The sequence below is a fragment of the Acinonyx jubatus genome, chromosome X (genome assembly GCF_027475565.1).
Source record: "Acinonyx jubatus isolate Ajub_Pintada_27869175 chromosome X, VMU_Ajub_asm_v1.0, whole genome shotgun sequence".
NCBI classification, from domain to species: Eukaryota; Metazoa; Chordata; class Mammalia; order Carnivora; family Felidae; genus Acinonyx; species Acinonyx jubatus.
The window spans coordinates 35,495,506-35,521,408 of record NC_069389.1 but is presented as its reverse complement, the minus strand read 5'-3'; the positions used below and the strand labels follow the sequence as shown (position 1 = coordinate 35,521,408).

General features: G+C 36.0%; 1 protein-coding gene across 2 annotated transcripts in view; it reads right to left on the bottom strand.

The window, feature by feature from the left end:
* USP9X (ubiquitin specific peptidase 9 X-linked) overlaps positions 1-25,903 on the bottom strand; it is a 132,186-nt gene that overhangs the window by 55,752 nt on the left and 50,531 nt on the right. The window contains exons 12-21 of one of the 2 annotated variants that reach the window (XM_027054125.2): positions 23,866-24,072; positions 22,246-22,382; positions 20,625-20,773; positions 9,108-9,195; positions 6,158-6,500; positions 3,667-3,762; positions 3,031-3,242; positions 1,846-2,086; positions 1,365-1,514; positions 80-200 (exon numbers count right to left, since the gene is read on the bottom strand). In XM_027054125.2, coding sequence (XP_026909926.1) covers positions 80-200; positions 1,365-1,514; positions 1,846-2,086; positions 3,031-3,242; positions 3,667-3,762; positions 6,158-6,500; positions 9,108-9,195; positions 20,625-20,773; positions 22,246-22,382; positions 23,866-24,072 — 1,744 coding nt within the window. The remainder of the gene's footprint in view (positions 1-79; positions 201-1,364; positions 1,515-1,845; positions 2,087-3,030; positions 3,243-3,666; positions 3,763-6,157; positions 6,501-9,107; positions 9,196-20,624; positions 20,774-22,245; positions 22,383-23,865; positions 24,073-25,903) is intronic. The other variant, XM_027054126.2, reaches the window with a different exon arrangement.

Here is a 25,903-nt window from a genome sequence, read left to right as displayed (position 1 = left end):
TAGAAACAGAATTTATTAATATACATTATTGTCCAGCATGTCCTTCACGAACATTATATATATAAAAAAAAATTCTTACCTGGCGGCATAAGTTTCATAAGTACTCTTGCTCCATCTCTAAGAGGCGGCATATTTAGGCTGCTACCTAAGTCTGCAACTTGCCAAAGGAAAGAGATGTATCTGGGATGTAGTGACATAATCTAGAATACACAATACAAAATATTGACCTATAAATTATACGTCCCCCAATAAAAGAACCCCCAAATAAATTAATTTCCAGTTTTGTTTATTTCATTTCTACTCTCTAAAAAGGCCTGCCTTACCCATCTTCCCACCTGTATAAATCCTTCACAATGCAGACTGAATATATTACCCAAGCCATCTTCGGTAATTTCTGTGTGACAGCTCTTTTACTATTTTGTTACATTATTTCTCTCATGCCTACAAGTTAGACTCTATACATACAAAAGGCTGTCATGCCTGCTAATAAATTCCTAATTCAATTGTTGTAGGGAGCCAATTCTGACACTGGAGTGGCTGGTTATCACCATAGCCATTAAAATTCTCTTGGGGAGGGGAAGTAAGAGAGGAATCAGGGTTTCTTAACATATGAGATATGTAACTGACTTGAGAAAGATTGTAGACATTTTCCTACAGAAACAGTTGTGAAGAAAGGGTTCGTTTCTGTGGTACAAATACAAAATACAGTGTAGTTTTCTAAGTTTATACATTCAATAGTTATAATTACGCTGTATAATAGTAAACATATTATTGTATCTAAAGGAAAATTTTTTTTTAAGGTTTACTTAATTTTGAGAGCGCAACCATGAGTGGGAGGAGGGGGGGAGAGAGATCTATTCTGAAGCCGATGGTTAACTATACAGTTCTTTGATATTTTGCTTCATTAAACTAGGCTTCTCAACAAAAAAGAACTATTCTGTATATAGCTAGAGCCCTTGAACAACATGGGTTTAAACTGCACAGGTTCACTTACACAGATTTTTTTCCCAGAAGTACAGTAAATGTTTTCTCTTTATGATTTTCTTAACATTTTCTTTTCTGTAGCTTATTGCAAAAATACAGTATATAATACATTCAGTATAAAACAGTGAAAACACAATAAACAATACCTGTAACATACGAAATAACATGTTCATCAACTGTTCATGTTACTGGTAAGGCCTCCAGTCAGCACTAGGCTACGAATATGTAAGTTTTGGGGGAGTTTTTAAGTTATATGTGAATTTTCCACTGCATGGGGGGGCAGGGAGCAGGTGGTTGATACAAGGTCAAACCTTATTTCTTTATTCTCAAAGAACCTCACATAATGCCTTGCATACAGTAACTCAAAACCATCTACTCACCACCCCAGGCAAACAGCTTTCCACTTCTGGATTGGGACCATCACTGTAATGATTCCCATGGTTTCCAGGAGATCCAGTTGAGGAATCAGAAGAGCTATCAGGGCTTGAAGGCATATTGGAACTTATTTGTGTAAGTTTGGCTGTAATTAGCTGAAAATAATACACTAAGTTAATATCAAAAACCAGGAAACCTATGCAAAACAGAAGTCAGTAACGTACCAACAAACAAAAAAAACCCTACAGGCTGTACTTCTAGAAATTCAATTTACAGGTGTTGCCTAATAACCACTTAAATAGTTTTGTTTTTAGAAATCCGTTCTTCTAGTATATTGTAAGTACCATAATGCCAATCTTATGTAGGGTTGTAATCCAAGTAACTAATATAGAGCCTCACACATGTCAAATGAAATATTAACTAGTGAAATGAAAAACAGTCTCAGGTTTGACTTTCTTCAAAAGGTTGGCAACTGTAGATACTTACTGATTTATCTTTTAAGTTTAATTGTCCAATTAACTTTCTGTCATCTGCAGGATCTATCAGTTCACCACCCACAAAGAGCTCAATTTTTGTATGGGCAACATTGGCTTTAATACGATTGAGAATGTATCGTCGTACTGAACCGATCGTATCATTTGTATGAGACCATACATCCAAGTCATCAACTTGTCTGCCCTGGTTTGGAAATCGAACTATAAAAGAGAGGTGTTTACCACGGAAAGCTCTGGGGGGGAAGAAAAGAAAAAAAATCACCCTCATCAGCAGAATTTCCTATCTTCTTATTAAACAAGAAAAAGTGAGTTAAAGGATACTTATTTCTAGGATCTTGAAAATAAAAATTTATAATCAAGAGTTGAACACTCAACCGACTGAGCCATCCAGGTGCCCCTACTGCCCTCTAATTATAAATATTTTAAGCAATCTTTAAAAATACAACAATCCTATGTCATTTATTCTTGTACCTATGGTTGCAGAAAATGAGAGGTCTTGTTTTAAGAAATTAAATCAGAGACCTGAGTTAACAACACTCTATGTAATGCAATGAAAATGCAACTCACTAAGACTATTTTTAAATGTGAAAGATACTTTAGCTTGAGAATATTAACAAAAATGCAAAGATGTAAATATTTCGTGAAAAATTATTAATATCAAAATTTAGACGCCGAATATTTGTTGATAATATCTTCTTATAGATAAGACAGAAAAACTAAAATTCACATTCAAGAGGCAACTTAATATAGTTTCATGGTTAACAATGAGAACTCTTTTAAAGTAAATACTGATGGCATTCATTCTATAAACATCTCTAAATTACAAATACTATTTGAATTACTCAATGGTGAGACTTTAACAGAAATACCAGTACATCATTTGGAAGTATTTCTTGACATATCAGCTATCTGTCAAAAGCAGCTTTTAAGAGTTATTTCCAGTTAATTCTCCAATCTATGAATTATTTTTAACCGTATAAATGAACAGCATCAAAATACTTCCAACTGCAAAATATCCTTGACAAGACTTAACTAAAAGGCAATAAAATGAACGGCAATAAATAGATGGAGAAAACTAGACTCAATGCCCTACCAACAACAACAACAAAAAATAGATCCTGGGAAAAAAGGTCTAGGAAAAATACCAAGTAATTAATTAGATCAGTTATTCACAAACCTTGACATAGGTAGAATTGTTCTTTCCTCGTGATAATCACTGTCACATTCATTTATATATTCCCTTAACACAGTTAACACTCGAACCATTCGAACAGCTTCTTGCCTTGCACAATTAATACTGTCTTTGTCACCATCCAAAACACACAACGTGTCATAAGAGGCTTTCAAACGATCAAAGCAAGACTGAATGAAGTCTTCGTGGATCACCACCTACAAATAATGGGCCAAATAAAGACAGTCCAAGATACTTTCATTGCCATCATATTTAACCAATGTCTACACTGATAATAAAACACACTACATTTTGTCAAAGGAAGCCAGAGTTACGTAAGTTAACAAGTATAAATTAGATAAAGAATGAGCTTCAAAGTAGGTAGTAAAATCAAAAGAAATTCAGTTGATATCTCATGCCATAAATATACACAAAATAATCACTTGAAGTAATCATCAAGATTCATGTTGTCTAAACAGCATTTTGTGGAATGATAATACAGACAAATATTGTAGGTATACATTTAATCAGAGTTGAAACAAACAACTTAGTTAACTCAGAATTCAAAAAATTCTTATAAGCAAAAGAGTTCGTTAACTAGAATTCTAATTTGTGGACGTTTTAGTGAATGTAAATCCTCACCTGATTGACCTGCAGCCTTGGACCAAGGTTTGTATATATCTCTTTAAGTAGATCTATAGCTCTGCTGGCAATATCATCATTACTTTGAATCACCACCTAGGTTCAAAAGATTCAAGTGTAAACAACTTTCATGACATATTTTAGGTGGACATTTCAATTCAAACCATATCCATTGAAATATGGATATTTCATATCCATGAAAAACCACTATTTTCAATACAGTACTCCATAATTTAAGGGTATATTTACTTTGATAATCAAGTAAGTCAAGTAAAATTAAGAGACTGAAAAGAGTAATAAAATGCAAAACTCAAGTCTTTGACTAAAGCAATTTAAGAATGGAAGACACATTTTACTAAGAATAAAATATGCTTTGAGTAGTATTAGTGAACCCTGCAAATCAACTTGGTAACCAAGTTGTGAGACTGAAGGAGGAATTCAAATTAGTTACAAGGAAATAAAAGATACGTTAAAAATTAGTTAAAAAGAAATTTTAAAAGAGTGTGAAAATTAGTTAAAAAGAAACAAAGAGTGTGAATGAGGGAGAATTCTCAGGGGGAATGAGCAGAGAAAAACAAAAAACAGAAACAAAAAAACTGGCTCTCCCCTCTCTAACCAGTTTTACATTTTGGAGTACTATATATATTTTTATTTAAATTTTTTTTAACGTTTATTATTTTTGAGCGAGATAAAGACTGCGAGAGGGAGAAGGGCAGAGAGAGAAAAGGAGGGAGACACAGAATCTGAAGCAGGCTCCAGGCTCTGAGCTGTCAACACAGAACCCGATGTAGGGCTCAAACTCACGAACCATGAGATGAAGGATGAAGAAGGATGCTCAACTAACTGAGCCACCCAGGCGCCCCTATAAATTTTTACTTTTAAAAAAGGTTCTGGTTGTTTAAAAATATTGAAACCCACTTAATGAAAAAGTCTGAAAAATCAAATGACACAGTAAAGAGTCTACAGTTTGCAGAAAAATATATCCAAAAAACAATATAAACTGCTATGAACAAGTCAGATTTTTAAAAGTAAAAATAATATATTAATACTATATTGGCACAACATGGAGAGACATTGAGGACATTGTGAGAAGTGAAAAAAGTTCAGAGAAAGACAAATACTGCATGATCTCATGTGTATGTGGTATCTAAAAACAAATAACTCAGAACAGACTGGCAGTTGCCAGAGGCGGGGAATAAACAAAATGGGTGAAAGTGTTCAAAAGGTACAAACTTCCATTTATAAAATAAATACTGAGGATGTAATGTACAACACAGTGGCTACAGTTAATACTGTACTGCATACTTGAACGTTGCTAGGAGACTAAATTTTCAATGTTTTCATCACAAGAAAAAAATTTGTAATGACTTGTGGTGATGATTGTTAACTAGATTTATTGTGGTGATCATTTCACAATATATACAAATATCAGATCATTATGCTGTGCACCTGAAACTAATATGATGTTGTATCCATTTTATCTCAAGCACATACGTATTTTAATACTAAAACGGTGGAGGAGCGCCTGGGTGGCTCAGTTGGTTGAGTGTCCGACTCTGGCTCAAGTCATGATCTTATGGTTCGTGGGTTCAAGCCCTGCGTCCAGCTCTGTGCTGACAGCTCAGAGCCTGGAGCCTGCTCCAGATTCTGTCTCTCACTTACTCTCTGTCTCCCCCCACCCCCCAATTCAGGCTCTGTCTCAGTCTCAAAAATAAACATTTAAAAAATTTTTTAATAAAAAAAAAATACAACGGTGGAAAAATAAGACAGTAATATTTCATTCCCTCGGGTGTTTAAAAACATCACAAGTTAAAACTGTGCCAATAAAGTATACATTTGTAACCCATTCTAAATAGTCTTCTCTTCTGTCCTCTATTTTAGCATTGCATGTATAATAATGTAAAATTAACAATGAAGGAGGGGCGCCTGGGTGGCTCAGTCAGTTAAGCGTCCGACTTTGGCTCAGGTCACGATCTCACGGTCCGTGAATTCGAGCCCCGCGTCAGGCTCTGGGCTGATGGCTCAGAGCGTGGAGCCTGCTTCCAATTCTGTGTCTCCCTCTCTCTCTGCCCCTCCCCCATTCATGCTCTGTCTCTGTCTCAAAAATAAATAAACGTTAAAAAAAAAAAAACAATGAAGGAGAAGAAACAGGATCTACAATGAATGAAACAAAAGGAAGAACAATGACTTCTATGGGGAGCAGGGGAATGAAAAATCTATATGGTAAGTATATTTCTAAATACACCTGGAATGATCAGACTCTAAGCCAAGACAAAAAGGATTATCAGTGACAAAACGGGAGGGGAAGAGAGAGAGAGAAGAAAAAACCTAATGACAAATGATACAATAAGACAAAGGTGAACTACCACTACCTTCTAGACAAGCATCAGATCAGCATATATACGTAATTTACATGCAAACTTGTGACTCCTTCTCTATTTGAAATATTTCATCAGAAAGAATGTTGACAAAGTTCCTACTTTTCACTTACCCTCCAAAGGTAGTCTAATCCTATTAACTCCAAATCATCCATCATATATGCCCTCCTTTTTGCTACTAGTTTTCCTTCTCGACAATTCACAGCTTTGAAGAATCGCTCAAAACATTTCATTCCGTTTTCAGTTAACAGGGAAGGATCAAGCTGAAGCACGTTACTTTCAAAGAAGTCTTTATTAATATCAGGATCCAAGTCTGGTTCATCTCCCATCAACTTGGAATACCACTTAAAACAGGCTTCACGATCACAAAGGTAAACTGCATTCTCTGCTAAGCACTTCCATATTTGTTTTGCCTGAGGAGCACATAGCCACAGTTGGCCATCCTTCAATAAAAATCTTGGAAAAACATAGAAAATTAGCAATTAGATCTACATAATTTTTATCCTAGCAGTATATGTAGAAATAATCCATATATCATAATTACGTATTAATTACAGATAAAAAGATGTCAATTCTTATTGACATCTTAAGCTTACTTATTCCTCAACTTTCATCTTGTAGTAAAAAACCCTTAGGTATTCATTCATTCAACAAGCACATACTGGGCACTTACAATGTGCCAGGAACTCTGTGAGGTGATTGAACTTAAACTGAATTAAGTATTTGTTTCCTGAACTTAAACAGTTTGGTCTTTGAATCCAGCCATTTCAAAACTATATTTAATGGGTTGTTTGACTTTTACCATTCTGCTAATATGCCATTATTGGAAAATGAGGTAGTTCCCAAGTGACTTTCACAGATAACCATTTCATTAACGAATTTTAGGTCAAAACTACTTAAGTTTTAATGCTTCCTGATGGTCTAAGATGCATCACTCAGTACCTCGCCACATTAAACAGAATAATCTACATATGACTTAAACTTTTTATGTCAGTATCTAACAGAATGCTTATCAATTATTCAGTGATGCTCTCTAGGGTCTTTTTAGTATTGTGACTACTGGTTATTAAGACAATGAAGGTGAATTTTGGGACAGTGGTAGTCTCTTCTATCATAGCTCTAGATTTCTTTCAGCATTCCTCCACCCACCCTGACTGCCCTATCTATGAAGGAAAGGAAACGAGACACTTTATTCTGAGTAGCACATAATTTTTAGCTCACATAATGATGATTCCCTGCCCAGTTAAAAAGTAAGGTGCATGTATTTCGTGGGAGTAGGTTCTCTCATTATCTCAAAGCATTTTGGGATCTCAACTCTAGGGTCTTTGATATTTTAAAAGCATTGGTGAGCTTAAAGAAGGTATCTAGCACCTTGTCCTACCTAACCCTGCTACTTCTAACTTATAGATATGATATGCAACAATGTCCTGTGTGGTAACATGAATTTGTTTTCAAAGTTTTTTGTTTGTTTTTTTAAAGTACAACAAGCAGAAAACTTTCTTAAAGCAAAAATTCTATTCTCAAGTCTGATATATAAAAGCAGGGCTGCCCTAGTTGTTGGGAAGAGGAGGAAAGAAAGAAGAAATGGGGACCAAATCTCCACCGCTTGTTCAGAAATCTTGGAGGAAGCTCCTTAGAAGCCCTAAGGCTCCAAGACATTTCCAAAAATCACTGGTCTAATATAAAGAGCACCGACCCTGAAGTCAGACAGATCCAGTCGAGCAGTGCAATGCCATTATGTATGGGCTTCCAGATATCAAAGAAGCTATTAAGCCATGTCAATCTCCATTTTTTTATGAATCAAATGGGGATAATACCTGCCTTCCGCATTGCTCTGAGGATTAAGTGTAAACTGTTTAACACAGGCCAAGTATATTGTAAGTAATGTGAGGTTCTCTTCCCTTGAGTGTGTTTTGCTACAAGTCATGAAGACGGGTACTAACAAAGCAAGGAGCAGAATAGGTCCTCTGATTCCAAACTTGAATACAGTAGGACTCATAACCATTTTTCTGTTCTAGGAAACCTACGGGATACAACACAAACCCATCAATAACGATGACTCACTATGGAAGTGATTCTCAATCTGGGGAGGCAGGTCCTTCTATCCAGGTGGTTGAAAATCAAAACACACACAGAAAAAACATTTCACTTTAAACCAATGCTAAATTTCTTGGAATTTGGTGGCTAGAGTTTTTCCTCAAGTTACAATCATTATGTAACTATTTATGTAAATGTTTTCCAGTAAATAAGCACACAGTTCAATAAACAAGTCCCTAATTAACTGAGCTTAGGAGAAAATTCTCCAATGTATCAAAATAATAAACGCAATAGATTTCCCAAAGCACCGACAATCTGGGCATCTCTCTTAGCACACTTAGGAACTGAATAAGCACTTCTGCAGCCTGCAGTTTCTGAATTCACAAGAAACCGCTCATCAACAAAACTTTTTAACAATTTCAAATCTGTGAAGTCTATGATCATTAAAGGCTAATTATCCCTGAGCAAATTCAAATTCAGCCAGGGACTACATTTAGCTTTGGCTCAAGGGAATAAACCTCTTTTCTTCATCCCCATCAGAATAATGTTATTCATTCAGATGGCCTCTGTCAGCCACTGCTAGGATGAACAAGACACCACTGGATGCAAACCACTCTTTCGAGGTGCTGGGCCAGCAGCCTTTTGACTCCATTTCCCTACGGACTAGGATACCATTAAGGTCAATATGATTCTCTAGCTGGTTGTGTCAAAGTATGGAAATTTATTCTCTAAAAATAAACCTATTTCTAGCATAAAGAAACATGAAGGACAAGTATATACAAAAGCTTAAGATGTGTTCAAATATTGCAAAGAATAAGAGTTAAAAATCAGCCAATAATTTTAAAGTATTTAACAATAAACACATAGGGAAATGTCCTTGGGACTTTCAGGTAATCATTTCCACGTGGGAAAATACGAGATGGCAGGGGAAAACATCACCTAACAAAGACCTAACCATACAGCACATTAACTAAGCATTCCTTATCTGGGTCTTAAAGAGAGCAACACCGATAATTTAAAACAAACCTAAGGAAGTTAAGCCGTTCTTGGACTTCTTGAACATGACTATATCTACTTCCCAGCCTCACAGTTTGTGGGTCATAGTCTTCATGATCTGCAAATTAAGAAAAATCAGGCATTATACACATGGATACTCACATCACCAAATTTAATCAACAGAAATTTAAGTCAGTTAAAAAGCCATTAATTTTTTATTAAAAGGCAACCTGAAGTTTACTAATTAATTATTGATGGTTTCTACCCATCTCCTACCTTCCCTACAAAAATAAGCTTTTCTTTTACATAACCAAAGAAAATGATCTTTTATATGTGCTATCAAAAATAATTTTTCATCACAGCCCTTTTGCCTTATCTGTATACACAAGCAATTTTTGATTACAGCCTAAGACTGACCCGAGCGATCTGTGAAAATAAGCTACCAAGACAAAACTGTTTCAACTTCCTTCCTGTTCTACTAACAACTACCTTCATGGAGAAAAATTAGTTAAAATATTACTCATGTTTACCTAAAAACATAAGGTGCCATTCTGTACAGTTATCATAGTTATTACCAGCAGCATGTTACAAAAGTCTAGAACAGTCTCATAGAAATTCCAAAGAACTTACCCTTCAATCATGACCATGGGTAAGCGTTGGTCACTAAGCCTAGCTTAAACTATAAATTCCTTCTTAAAAAAAAAAAAAAAAGCTAGTAGTAAACTCTTTGGTTTTACATTGATTTCAAATATACAATGGGTGGAAAAGTCTATTTGGAATGAAAGGCCACAGCAAAAAATCTTAAAAAGAACCCACTGTACTGAAAACACTATGGACAGTTGTTTTCTGTTTTGACTTCGCTGGAAAAAGTGGTGTGACCTGGAAATGGTCAAGTTCATCTGTGGCTTGGGGCTAAAGAGACACGAAGCAAATGCTGACAAGTGCTATCAAACATGAGGAAATCATTGACATTTCTTCCAGCAAGTTGTACAAAGTATGGAGGAACAAGAAATTGTGTGGCTTCCCTTTAACATTAATTACTGATATTTGCATACCAGATCATGGACTTTATGGTACGTGTGTCCTACTGCCAAAGAATTCTAATTGTTTGAGACCTTCCAGAAATAGTAAAAAACTTCAAAACTAGTGGTTTCTTCTCTGAAGAAAATCTTGGGACTGATGTAAAGATGGAACATATATGGAACATAGAGTGTTTAAAAACATCTGCTTTTCGGGGCACGTGCGTGGTTCAATCGGTTACGCATCCCACTCTTCATTTCGGCTCAGGTCACAATCTCATGGTTTGTGAGTTCGAGCCTCGCATCGGGCTCTGTGCTGACAGTGTAGAGCCTGCTTGGGATTCTCTCTCTCCCTCTCTGCCCTTGCCCCGCTGTGTGCACGGGCTCTCAAAAAATAAACTTTAAACAAATATCTGCCTTTAATGTTTTTGGAAGAAAAGCAAAATATATTAGAACCGCTTTCTACTTCCACATGTATTGCCATCTACCAAAAGTCCTAAACATGTTTTCTCAACTTCCATCAAAGTCCATTTCCTCAAGATGCAGACTTAAAGCAGTTTCTCAAGAAACTGGATAGAAGATCAAATTCTAATCAACTATGTAGAACTTTTCTTTTTCAGAGAATTAGTCTTGAAATATCTGAATCATCAATGGACTTCAGTTGCCTTTTTTGTTATTGTCTAAACAAGGAGTTTATGCACAGCTTTGTTCGCCTGCCATGTTCCTTTTTAGGGGAAATTTTATATTTTAGTAATTTCACATCTAACACAAGTTTCAAAAATAATGGGTGAATTCCCTTATCAACTTCACCCACATTGACCAGTTGTTTACATTTCGCTGCATCTATTTCATTAGTTGCCACATATAACCTAAGTGTAATTTTTCTAAACCATTTGACAGTCAGTTGAAGACATAGCTCTGTACCTGCCCCCACTCCCCCGATACTTAAATATTTCCAAATAACGAAGACATTGTTTAAATAAACACATTACAATTAACACTGATACAATACCGAAGTTAACTTTGATCATTTGGTCAAAGTGTTTCCATTAGGATTTTGCAGTGTAAACTTACTATTTTTCTCTTCTTCTTAAGTAGTGGGGAGATGCCTTCAGACTATGTAAGTAATCTTGCTTCTTAAACTTTTACCCACTAGTTTTAATACCCCCATCCCTTTTTAGGTGCCAGCACTTTATCAAGAACTAGACCCTGGACAGCTGGCTGGCTCAGTTGGTAGAGCATGCAACTCTTGATCTTGGGGTTGTGAGTCTGAGCTCCATGTTAGGCATAAAGCCTCCTTTAAAAAAATACACACAAAAAAACCCTGGAGAACCTGAACACAGGTTAGAACTTTGAAAATATTCAACGAATGTCAATAATCAAGAATAAATAGTCGAGAAATAAGACGATCCCTCATTGCTAAATAGAAAGGGAGAGACTTGACACGTTACTACAGAGGAGATTCTGGGCTGCCAGAACATAAACAGCATGTATGGTGGTCTTCCTTGTAAACATTCAGCTCTAGTTAGCAGCCAAAGACAATGATGCATTTGTGACTCTTGTCGCATCCAACTGACGAGAGCAGGAGATATTAAATCAGACAAAACTAAATCCAAGTGGCTATGGCTAACATAAATTGGTTCTTGTCATTACAGAATGCAAATTGCCTAGAGACTGTTTAATAACTCATAAAAGCAGCTCAGTTTTGAGAAAGCATCAAGACATAACTCAAATACCATGAAATTTACAATTTAATGATTTTTAGTATAGTCTGAGCTGTGTAAACGTTTGTCATCTTTATTTTTGTCATCCTAAGTGTGAAGTAGGTTCTCAATGTAGTTTTGATTCACATTTCCTTAGTAACTAATGATACTGAGCATCTTTTTTGTGCTTTTGGCCATTGGAGAAATACAATATCCTCTGCCCATTTCCTAATTGGGTTGTGTTTTAATTGTTAAGAGTTCTTCCATATTTTGGATAGAAGTCCTTTATTAGACATAGGACTTAGATTTTTTTTTTCCAATTCTTGGACTGTCATTTTACTTTATTGAATCATTTGAAGCAGTTAAGTTTTAAGCTTTGATGTGCTCCAATACACCACCTTTTCTCCTCCTTAGGCCACAAAAATTTGTTTTCTTCCTAAGACTTTTATACTGTTAGGTCTATGATCTATTTTAAGTTTTGTGTATGGTGTGAGGTAGGGGATCAAACTTTATTCTTCTAGATGTGCATATACAAACTTTCCAGCAACATTTATCAAAAAATCACTTTTCCCACTGAATATTCTTCCCACTCACAAAAATCAGTTAACATAAATTTAACAATTTATTTCTAGACAATCTATTCCACTGATGCATACATCTATTCTCATGTTAGTACTACACTGTGTTGTTTATTTTGTATTAAGTTTTGAAATCAGGAATTATTATATATATAGGTCAGCCAACTTTGGTTTTCAGCAAATAAGATTATGTTGGCTATTACATGGTCCAATGGTCCCTTGCATTTCCATGATCTTTAGGATCAGCTGATCGATTTCTGTACAAGAGTAAGTTGGGATTTTTATAGGGATTATTTTGAATCTGTAGATCAATTTGCAGAGTACAATGACTGTAACAATATTAAGTCTTCCATTCAATGAACACGGGCTGTCTGTCCATTTATTTAGATCTTTAACTGCTTTCCACAATTGTGTTCCATAGTTTAAAATGTACAAATTTTGGGGGTGCCTGGCTGGCTCAGTAAATGGAGCATGTGACTATCTCAAGGTTATGAGTTCAAGCCCCACATTGGGTGTAGAGATTACTTTTTAAAAAATCTTAAAAAATAACAAATGTACAAACAACTTTTGTATTTTTGTTCAATTGTAAGTATTTCATACTTTATGAAGCTATTGTAAATAAAATTATTTTCTTAATTTTATTTTCAGGTTGGTCATTACTGAGCATACAGAAATATAAATGACATTTGTACACAGATCTTAATTCCTGCCATCTAGTTTAACTCATTTATTAGCTTTAATAGATTTTAGTGGATTCTTAAAGATTTCTATATACAAGTGTTGATTTCTGTAATTACAGATAGCTATGCCTCTTTTCAAATGTGGATGCTCATTTTTCTTGCCTAGTTGCTCAGGCTAGCACCTCCACAGAATGTTAAATGGAAGTGATTAGCATACACATCTTTATCTCATTCCTGATCCTGGGGGAAAGCAGCAGATCTTTCACCATTAAGTATGAAGTTAGCTAGGAGAGTTTTGAGATGCCCCTCATCAGGTTGATAAAGTCACCTTCTATTCTTAGTTTGTTCAATGATTTTAAAATGAAAAGGTATTGGATTTTGTCAAATACTTTTTCTTCACCTACTGAGAAGCAGTTTTGGTCCTTTATTCTATTGGTGTATCACAATGGAGTTTGGGTGTGAAATCAACATTGTGTTCCAGACATATGTTCTATTTAGTCATGATACATAGTCCTTGTTATATGTTGCTGAATTTGATTTGCCCTCCCCCCCCCCTTTTTTTTAAAGGATTTTTAATCTTTACTCATAAGGGATACTGGTCCGTAGTTTTCTTCTGATGTCTTTGTATTGTTTTGGTATCAGGGTAATAATGGCTTCACAGAAGGCATTGAGAAGTGTACTTTTATTTTCTGAAAGAATTTGTGAAGGAGTGGTGGTAATTCTTCAAATGTTCAATAAAATTCACCAATGAAACCACCTGGTCCCAGAATTTCTTTGTGGTTTCTTTGTTACTCATTCAATTTTTTCACTTAAATTTATTCAAAATTTTAATTGCTTCTCCAATTTCAGCAATTTGGTACTCTATTTTTTTTGTAAGATCAGTAGAGCTGGCCTCTTACTTTTGATTTTCATAATTGAGTCTCATTTTCTTAGCCTAGCTACAGGTTTGTCAATTTTGCTGACCTTTTCAAAAAACCAACTTTCAGTTCCATTGATCTCTAAGTTTTCTCTCCCTTACCTTACTTGATTTCAACTCTAATCTTATTTCCTTCCTTTGTTCTATGGGTTTAGTTTGCTCTTTCCTAGTTTCTGAAGGTTACTGATTTGGTAACTGTTTTCTTTACTATGAACACTCAGAGGTATAAATTTCCCTCTGAGCACTGACTTAGCAACTCTCCCAAAGTTACCGCATTTTGTGTTTTCATTCATCTCAGTATATTCTCATTTCACAGGTGTCATTTCTTCTTTGACCCACTGGTTAGTCAGGAGCATATAATGGACACGAACTTGTGAAATCCCCAAATTTCCTTAATTTACAATTTAATTCAACTGTGGACAAAAATCCTACTCTGTATGGCCTAGAATATGGTGTGTCCTACAAAATATTCTATTTGTACGTGAGAAGAAAGTACATTCTGCTCTTGTTGGATGGAGTATTCCTTATATGCCTGTTAGGTATGGATAATGGGTTTATAGTGTTCAAAATTTCTACAGGCACACGAGAGATACTGCAAGTTTGGTTCCAGACCCCCAAAACAAATCAAGTATTGCAATAAAGTAAGATGAAGTCTTTGGCTTTCCAATGCATATGAAAGTTAGGTATACATTATACTATAGTCTATTAAGCATGAAATAGCATTATGTCTTAAAACACAACGTAAATACCTTAAAAATACTTTATTGCTAAAAAAATGGTAATTATTTGAGTGCTCAAGTCATAATCACCAATCACAGATCACCTTAACAAATACAATAAGAGTTTAAAATCCTGAGAATTACCAAAATGTGACAGAGACATGAAGTGAACAAATATTACTGGAAAAATGGCACTGATATAAACTTGCTCGATGCAGAGTTGTCATAAACCTTCAATTTGTAAAATATGCAGTTATCTTCAAAAAGCAGTAAAACAAGGCATAACTATATTTTCCCCCCTTAGGCTTTGAATGACTGGCGTCACCTGTCAGTCTAATTACTTTCTTTAGTATTTCTTGCAAGGCAAGTCTGCTAGCAATAAATTCTCTCAGCATTTATCTGGGAATGCCTTTATTTTGTCTTCATTTTTGAAAGATAGTTTTGCTGTATGTTACTTAGTTGTCAGGTCCCTCCACTGCCCCTAGCACTTCATATACATTTATCCTAATACTTTCTAGTCTCCAATGTTCTACAAAACAAATTGTTAATTTTACTTGTGTTTCCTTATGAAGAGTTCATTTTTCTCTTACAACTTTCAAATTTTCGTACACCTATGAAGTGCCTGCATCTGGGTCTAACGTTACCTTACTTGGAATTCTTTAAGCTTCTTGGTATATGGGTTAAGGTTTCTAAATCCATCTAGGAAGTCTTCGGTGATGATGTTTTTTCCTGCTCCCTTCTGTCTCCTGCATCTCCTTCCGGTACTCCCACTGCATGCATGTTGGTACTCTTAACGATGTCCAGTATTTCTATAGGATTTTCATTCCTTCTTCACTGTTTTTCAGATTGCATAATCTCTATTCATCAATCTTAAATTCAGATTGAGTCTTCCGCAAGCTTGGAAGCTCTGTTCAGCCCCTGTTCCAAATTTTTCATTTTGGGTATTGGAGTTTTCAACTCCAGAATTTCCATTTGATTCCTACTCTTTTAAAGAAAAAAATTCTATCTCGTTGACATTATTCTCAACTGTCACGATACTTTCCTTTAATTCATTAGACACAAGTTCATACAGCTCCTTGGGCATATTTGTAGTAACTGCTTTCAAGTCTTTGTCTGCAAAGTCTACCATCTGGGCCCATTCAGAGGCAGTTTCTGTGGTCTGTATATATACGGGTGACACCTTTAATTTTTTTTTGGTTGAAATCTGGGTATTTAAATATATTATAGCAACCTAATTTTGACACCACCCACCAACTCCCAGGTTGGTGTTGTTTGCTTGGTTGTTTAGTGAATAGTCTGAACTCTCTGAGGTCTATCTCACCCACAGTATTTTTCCTCCTTTTACCTTTCAGCCTTGCTATATGTAAGCTGTTCCTGCTACTTACAACATAAGCCCCTTATTGGTGAAATGCTGTAATTAAGTCCCGCTTTGGCTAGATTATTACCCTTTACCCTTTACCAGTGGATGTGAGTGGCTTGGAAGCTACCATCCCAGTTCAAGGAGTATGTTTATGCCCCACATTCAATGACAAAGCTGCGATGTTTTCTTCCCACTCACTCAGGAGGTGCAGAGGCATGATGCATAGTCTTCTTGACTACAAGGAATACGTTTTATTCCTTTTACTTTCAAAAGGGATCAAATTTTACTTTCAAGCCTGGCTTCCTAAGAGTTGTCCCCAGGTAAGGGTAGCTTATTATTCACCCAGGGTTTGATCAGAAATTCAATTTAAATACTTCAGCCACTGAAGCTCAAAACCTTTGCTAATGGAATGGTGCGTGAACTTAAGAATGTTTTCAACTTGTCCCGGTCTTGCTCTGATTGCTTCTGAGTGGGTGCAACCTAACACGTGACCCCCTAGGGCTGACTACTCCCAGGAGGGCTCATCTTGTCTCTTGATCTAAAATCTGTTAAACTCCTGCTGCTCTGCTGTTTCATTTACCAATATGAGTACACGGAGCTGCAAGCACCCTCCTAATTGTTCTTCACCAAAATTTTAATAATACTCTTGGGAATGGCATGCTCTTGTCCAAATAAGGTGAATCCCTTGAAGCCTAACTGCTGAGCTCTTCATCCTCACAGCCCGTCTCTCACAAATCATGGGGTGCCTGGGTGGTTCAGTTAGTTAAGCATCCAACTTCGGCTCAGGGCATGATCTCACAGTTCGTGGGTTCGAGCCCTACGTCGGGCTCTGTGCTGACAGCTCAGAGCCTGGAACCTGTTTCAGATTCTGGGTCTCCTTTACTCTCTGCCCCTCCTCTGCTCATGCTCTCTTTCTCTCTCTCAAATCTAAACAAACATTAAAATTAAAAAAAAAAACTTTAAAATTTTCTTCAGTGAAATGGTTCTTTTGTTGAGAAGATCCACTGAGCATCTTACTCCCACCATTCAAAAAATTAAATCCCTCATCCCTTGGTTTTTTATGATCATCACATGTTCCACATATATTAATTGATACTTCCCTTTCTTTCAGCATAGACTGAAGAGTCTGTACTTCATTTAATGGTTTACTTTTATTTATTTTGGCCTAATTTTCACCAGTAAGAGCCAACTCCTATTTTTTTTTTTTTTTTTTTGACAGGTCAACAAGATTCTTTAAGCCCTTTCTCAATTTCTAAAGTAAGATGTTGGAGGATCATATTTACTTTCCTTACACAGACCTTGGAAATAACCATCACTCTAGAGAACTATAAGCCATTCATAAAATGGATACTAAATTAATTTTTTTTAAGTCACAAAGAACCCACACAGACTTAGCCATATTTCATGGCTGTTGTGTAGGAATGAGCCAGAGCTGAGAAAGTCTAGCCTAGGATTTGAACTTAACCCACAGCACTGTTGGTGAATGACACTCATGAAGAAATTGTTTATGTGGAAAAACGTTCCTAAAAATTGCCAGTACTAGATGTAAGAGGTTGGGAAGAAGTCATGGGGAAGTGGTAGTCTATAGAAAATAGAATGCAGGGGTGCGTGAGTGGCTTAGTTGTTAAGCATCTGACTCGGTTTTGGCTCAGGTCATGATCTTACAGTTCATGAGTTCGAGCCCCATGGCAGGCTCTTCTATCTAGAAGCCAGGGAAAAACGGTAAATAAAACTATCAATAAGCGTTCAAGTCAGTACAATGACAATCCTATCATAAGGCAAAACTTGAGTGAAAGTTAAAAGTGGTTTTTTACTTTGTTGTATGCATTAAAACCTTTTAAAGGATGACTTAGTAAGCAGCATTATCCGAAGGCACTACTACTAGTAAGAACATACGAGGGGTGCCTGGGTGGCTCGGTTGGGCAGCCGACTTCATCTCAGGTCATGATCTCACGGTTCGTGGATCGAGTCCTGCATCAGGCTCTGTGCTTACAGCCTAGAGCCTGGAGACTGCTTCAGATTCTGTGTCTCCGTCTGTCTCTGGCCCTCCCTGGCTCACGCTCTGTCTCTCTCAAAAATAAACATTTAAAAAAAAAAAAAAGAATACAGGAGTAAATACTGGAATTTTAATAAACTCATTAACTTTATCTAAATAATAATAAAACAGGAGGTAGAATCAGCTGACCTAAGTACTGTGAAAACATTTTATTCCAAAGCAAAAGACACAAGTGGACATGAAACATGAGCAGGACAAATATGTGACGCTGATGTAATAGTTACCAGAAATTAAGACTATCAGTACATTCTGAAACCTTGATGTATCCTGCTAGATAACAGGTCTCATACCTAATGAGATCTTACAAAACATTTCTATTATACAGAGACAAAGGCTGTAATTTACTTTAGAATTTCAAATTCAGAAATTGGTGGTTGACCTTATCACAGAAGTGACTTAATGCTGCAAAAAGCTTATTATGTAGGAGAATCTTACTAGTTGTAAAATATACTTCCCCCCACCCCCCCACGCCATACTTAAGGATTAAGGTCTTAATCAGAGGAGTACCGTAATGAGGAAAAGTTATCAAAATTAGGAAAAAAACATAAGGTGTGTCAATGAATTTAAGGGAACATCCATAGCAACAAAAACTCAAGTGCTTAATATGTACTAGGCATTGTTCTCACATAAATAACTTGCCCAAGGTCATACGCCTAGCTAGTGTATGTCATTTTTCACAAGTAGACAATCTGACTATGAAGAGTCATACCTCTCATTTTATGGAACTACCGGCAATTTAAGGAGGGAAAACTAAAGACTGAAAAACATTCTTTTGACAATGAAATTGAGAAGAGGCAATGACTTATATGGAACTGGACTAAAACGAAGCTGGAAACCCAAGTGAGGCTGAACTGCACATGCAACATCATCTCCTGAGTGTCCCGACAGCACAGTACTCAACTTCTGGCAATGAAATAAATTAAAACATCACATACAAATGAAGTAAGCAAAATTAGCATTGCAGCGCGTATGATTTATATGGCTCCATTTTGGGGGAAGGCCTGCAATGGCATATGTGAGGACTTTGTACCAGCAAGAAGAGAGGAGATCCTAACAAAGAATCTACATTATGCTAAACTGAGCCCAGAGGCTCCCAGTGACTGGGTGTATTACATGCAAACCTCTGGTGCTTCTCTCAGATTTTGGTTGCATTTGGTACAGAACATAAATCACATGGTCACATGTCTATACTGCTCCAATTATTCTATGATGCTTAGAAGGAACTCGGGCCTAAAATGATAAAAGATCATTGCCTGGGGCCTAACAGCCTCCTGATGCTTAGACTGCTTATCTAGCTCTACAATCTACTGCCTAGGAGGACTCAGCTGGCCCAGAGGGTGGGGTACATGGAAGAATAAACAGCCAACACAATCAGGTGGCATACCTGAAGAGCTGCTTAATTTTTCTATTATGCTTATCTGAATTTTATATGGGAATATATATCCTGTAAATGTTAAAGAAACCCTATGATTTATAAGCATCTTAAGATTTTATTCAAGAATGCCAAGAACCCAATCTACTCTTCAAATGAGTATCAGAAATATCATTTTTGGGGTGTCTAAGTAGCTCAGTCAGTTAAGCATCCAACTCGTAATTTTGGCTCAGGTCATGATCTCGTGGTTCACGGGATCAAGCCCTGTGTTGTGCTCTGCACTGACAGTGCTGATCCTGAGATTCTCAGTCTCTCCCCAATTCTCTCTCTCCGAAAAATAAACTTTTAAAAATCATTTTTAATATATACTATTGGCTTCTGCAGACTCTTATCTAGCATAACATGTTAAATGAGTAGCATGTTCAGTAACCATAAAATTTTCTATCTACAGCTATGGGAACAAAGTTTGGTTTACATGACGGTAGAATACGTACTAAAAACCAATCTGTACTCTAGCACAGATAGACACGGCTGTCAGAGAGGAAAAGAGTATTGAAACCGAGTTTTACATATGGCAGGAACTTAAAAACTGGCTGTTGAAACCTCAGGAAACTTTACCCTGACACGTTTAAACAAATTCACACTTTGAAAACCAACATAAACATGAAGATTCGTATAGCTTCACTTGGTTATTCTTGTGCATTTTCTAATTCAGAGTCTGAAACACTTGTGAAATGTGGACTTAGGATTATAAAGGAACTATAATATGTACAATAGACATAGACAAAACAAATTTTGTTGAGGAAAAAAAAATAAAGATAGTGGTAGTAAGGAAACAAAGGTTGAGAATGAGTTAAGTTCATTCCAAAGAAAGTAGCAACCAGTTACAGTACAGGCAGGCAGAAGTCCCAAAGAAGAAAAGTAAATCAATTTAATAAGGAGAGCTTTGCAATGCTGGGTTGGAATTTAGGGTGAATAGAAGTTGAGAGTAAAAGTGGAACATAAGCTCATAAAGAATACAGCTAATAAAACCAATTATCTTGCATCATTTAAAATATAGTTGTCATCTTTAAGGTAATTGATAGAACAAATGCCGAGAAGTTGCTGTTATTTCCCGTATTTCATGTTAGCTTATAATACATACCTCTAGCATACAGTCTCATGCTTTCCATATAAGTTGCAAGGTTTTCTGCTACCAAAGTAACTAGGGCATGATTGTGCTGAAGTTGATTGATTAAGTCATGGCGATAAAATACATGGGGACTTCGCTGAGTTTGACTGAAACGAGAAGAACTTAACAATATAATTAGGCAATTAAACTCTGTTGTAATCAAAAGAGCTTATACAATCTAAATTCTTAGCTACTAATTTAAAACCTTAAAATGGTTTCTCCGTCATTACAGAATTACACTCTCTTGGCCATTTACTTCAATAACAAGATCAAGCAATTTAAAATAAAATATTGTTTCAAAAAGACATTTATTCTGTTATTCTCATTTACGTGGACACTATGTTAATATTCTCCCGTCTCACACCATGGGAGTCTACTTCAATGACTAATTTCCACTCCTGTCCTATAGCAGTACCAAAGCACTTGTGTCAGTTTACAGGATTATTTCCAAAATTGTAAAACGGGAACATAACCCTTGCAAGATTAGCACCACAAGATTATGCTACGGTTGGAGTGAAAAATTTGAACAAAGAAAATGCGTTCAGAAAAAATCTGATTTATTAGCCATTCAAGGTACATTCTGGGTCACTTGGTTTGTAGCCATGTTTGCCCACAGGTTATCACCAACAAGACATCTAGTTCCTTTCCAACCTGTTCTGCCACCTTCACTGAAACCAATAAACTCTTAGAGCCATTACTATTCTAGTGGAGATGAAGCCACTGTACCCTGGGAGAGTATGTAAAATATTCTGCAACAAATTTAATTCAATTGAGAAAGGCAAAAAGGCATTACGTACAGTGGCTCCCAAATCAAAATATCTCCCTGAAAAAAATGTTAGTTACTAAGACATAAATCTGGATTTTCTCCAAGGCTTATCCTTATAGCTTTTTAAATTTCATAATTTTTTAAGCCTCCAGAAAAAAATGAGACAAAGTTCAAACATTAAAACCAAAACATATATGGCCTATTCTGTCCTAGGCATAATCATAATAATCTAGAGCTAAAAAGGACCTTGGCAATCATCTAACTTTACACATAAGAAAAACACATTTCTTTTGATTAGTAAATCTTTACAAGATAGTATGATTGGTTAGACGGAAGGGCCATACCCAGGAATCCTGACCTCACTGTAAATATTCTTTGTACTACACCTGGCTTTCATTCTCTGCATATTATTTTTAACTTTTCACATCATGTATTCTAATTTTTATAAACAAAAAATGCTAGAAAATATGATTCCAGTAAGAACTCAGCATGTAAGATAATATAAAGACCACTATTTAAATCGAAATTTCGCTAAAATCAATAAAAAAAATACTTTAAACCAGATCTTGTTGTCTTTCATGAGTAATACAGGATACTGCAGATTCTGATGCGTATCATTTAATTGTGGCTTACGTTCTCAATAAAGTCAAGGATGTGGATATGATAAATGAATTTTTGGTTCCAAATTGAAACTTCTCTCAGCCTCCTATCACCCCCTCCCCACTCTAATTTTCTTTTGAAAAGTTTGCTTTTACCAAGTGACAATGTAATTTCTTTTCAATAAAATACAAAAATAAAAATACTGAGATTTTCTGTTAAAAGCCTTACCTCAAGTTTTGAGGGGCTTCACCAAACAAACTACAAATTTCTCTAATTTGTTTCAGTGCAGGAATTACCCATTTGTCATTCGTACGAAGTTCTTCTATAAAGCGATCTATCCACTGGATCTTCTGTGTGTCACGGTCCTTAAACAAACAATTTCAATGTTTTAGGTAGGTCATACTCAGAAAAACTCCAGCTTCAATTATAAAACAGGGTTTAAGATTATCCTCAGAAACACGTAATAATTGCAGTAAAGGGTTTAATAAACAAAAGCAGCATTAAGTCCATTTTTATTTCACGTTTACTACCAAAACTACAAAAAGTGAAATGCTTTATAGGATTCTACCATAAAACAAAATTCAGCAATAACACATAACCCTGTTATTCTATATAGATTTGTTTTAGCAACAATGAAGGAAGAACACTGAAAATTTATATTTTACCCAAAAAATGGTATGGCAACTAAGTTAAAAAATTTTTCACTAAAAATCAAACTAAGGACATAACACATATACAAAAAGATAAAGGGAGAACAGTTACGAAAGTATTATAAACTCAACTAATTATTTCAATGATATTTTACTTCCCATACCTTATTTACTTTATTCCTTCCCCTAAATCAATAGTAATCAGAAATGCAGTTTTCTGTACCTAACAATTTTAAGTTTGATTACTTATTTGAGCACATGGAGTCTCTGTTTAATTGAAATAATTTATATTGAAAGTTATCAGTATTGGGGCGCCTGGTGGCTCAGTCGGTTAAGCGTCCGACTTCAGCTCAGGTCACGATCTCATGGTCTGTGAGTTCCAGCCCCGCGTCGGGCTCTGGGCTGATGGCTCAGAGCCTGGAGCCTGCTTCCCCTTCTGTGTCTCCCTCTCTCTCTGCCCCGCCCCCGTTCATGCTCTGTCTCTGTCTCAAGAATAAATAAACGTTTAAAAAAAAAAAAAGAAAAAGAAAGTTATCAGTATCAAAGATACTGAATAAATATTTAATGAACTGTCACAAGCAAGTATAGTAAAAACCTGAATAGCATCTGAATCATATACCTACTTGAACTTAATTTCTTAGCTCTCATCTAAATTTCAGTTCACTGGTGTAGCAAATAGTTTTCACAAATTGAAAATTATTCAGCAATTTCCATTTTACTGCAAGTTAACAGTTTACATGCCACAAGTCAGAATGCAGGGAAGCTGTTGTGTGATTTTCTCACAGGCAAGACTCGAAGTGTTTTACTATTGAGGAAACTCTATTAATTGTTCTTAATTTCCCCATGAGCAAAGAAAACCCAAATTCTCTTACCTCTAAAGTCCCTCATCACCTTCAGTACTTTACGATCTATTTGAAACTTACACTTCAGCACCATGCATTTGACAATTCTACCACTATATAATCTGTTTTTTATACTGTCTTTCTCCCAAGGAGATTAAATGCTTTTCAGATGAGAAACAAAATTCTGACCTAGAGACCTGAGAAGAGGAAGGTGGACTTAGATGAAGAAAATGAGTTAATTCTTGAAGATAATTTCAAAAATAACAATGTCAAGAAAATCAGGAACTATTCTGTTCCTAAGCCATCCTGATAAGGAAGAAGGGTCAGAAAAAGTGTGCTAAGGAAGCACACCTTACCTGTGAGCAACTATAATCTAATATTTTGATGTGGGCACTGAGAGCCAGGTCCATGATGTCTACAGGTACATCATCACTATGGGCCAGATTCCACAGAAGGTTCAACACCTTATGTGCCATCACACCATCTTTATCATCTTCTGCAAGGCGACGTATCAGCTCAAGTAGCTTTTCACGTTGCTTTTTACTTGCATTTGTCCAACTGGCCTAGAAAAAAATTTTATATGGCATGAAAACAACACATTTGCCCATCACTGATTAAATGACGTGTCATGGGATTAACTATGTTTATCAGAAAACGCAGCTGAGCACAGAATTATTCTAGTGATATATGAGAAATAAGATAGGGCAGACTTAAACATGAGGACAAAAATAAGTCTCTATTTACAGTTAAATACCTAAGACCAGGGTTTTTCAACCTTGGAATTGACATTTGAGGCTGGAGAAATCTTTGTTGTGGGGCTGCTCTGTGCACAGAATGTTTAGCAGTATACTTGGGCCTCTACCCAGAAGATAGTAGACACTCTTCCTCTCAGCTGTGAGAACCAGAATTATCTCCATATACTGCTGAGTATCTCTGTAGAGCGGGGTGAGGGGCAGAACTGGCCTGTTGAAAACCACTGCCGTAGATTCAGTCTGTTATTTGTGACTTTAAAATTATGTTAAAAGATGGCAAACATAACCTGACATACAAAGATGTTCAAAATAAATTTGAAAAGCTGATAAGAGAGCACTGTGCATTATACATATGAAAACAAACAGCTGTAGCAAAGTCTATTATTAACCAGTAAAAACAATTTCTAACTTATGCAGAAATGATACAGCACCATTTCCATTTAGAAGATATAATGCTAATTTTAAATCTATACGATGGGGGGGGGGAGGGGGAGGGAACCTCTGAAAATGGTATTTTTATAAATGCCCAGTTTATACAATAGGGATTGGGTGGGATGTGTATGATGGTGGCATCTAACGGGTAAAGGCCAGGGATGCAGCTAAAGAATGAGAAAAGCTCTATGCATAAAGTTGCCAATGAGTCTTTATAGGAAAATAAAGTGAAATCAACCTAAAGGCAAACAACAGAAGGATAGCTATGTAAATTATAGCAGATCCTTTCAATGGAATTATTACACATTTACAATGAGATAAATAAGGATGTCTTCGAAGACAACTTGAATGCATACTTCTAATTCCTCCTAGACACCTGGAAACTGCTAAGGATACAGGAAAAAACTGAAACATTAGATATTATAATTAACAACATCTTATAAAGAAAGATAACTAGGCATTACATGCCTCCTGAATAAAGAGCACATGACCACCTAGGATGTATGTACTCTCGCAAAAGGAAAAAAAACAAACAAAAAACCCCCAAGCCTCTATTTTATGCTATTGATATAAACACAACAATCAATCCAGTTTCTTCCAACAAATAGACTGCAAGGAAAGAAAAAGATAAAGGGGGAAAGTGTAGATTCAAAGAGACTTAGAAGATGTGCACAACCAAATACAAAGTAAGAATCCTGGTTCAAACAAACTTCAAAAATAAAGATTGAGGGGCGCCTGGATCACTCAGTTGAGCATCTGACCCTTGATTTCAGCTCAAGGTCATGATCTCAAGGTTCGAGAAATCGAGCCCTGCATTGGGCTCTGTGCTGACAGCATGGAGCCTGCTTGGGATTCTCTCCCCACCTCTCTCTGTCACTCCCTAGCTCATGGTCGGTCACTCTCTCTCAAAATAAATAAATAAATAAATAAATAAACTAAAAAAACCTGAAACTAAAACATTTAAAAACTAGACTGGGCAAATACACAAATACATAGGTACTTTCAGGCTAATTAACAAGTCTGAAATCATTTGGTTCCAGTCCATGAAGAACTGCAAACTGACCTGGACTTCATGTTTCCTTTGAATCATCTTTTGTAGAAAGTTACAAGAGCTCAGAAAACAGTGCTTGTTATCAAACAGTAAGTGCTTAGTAAATACCTGCTAAGCCAACGGGGAAAAAGATCAAATGGAACCATGTTTACATTTAGC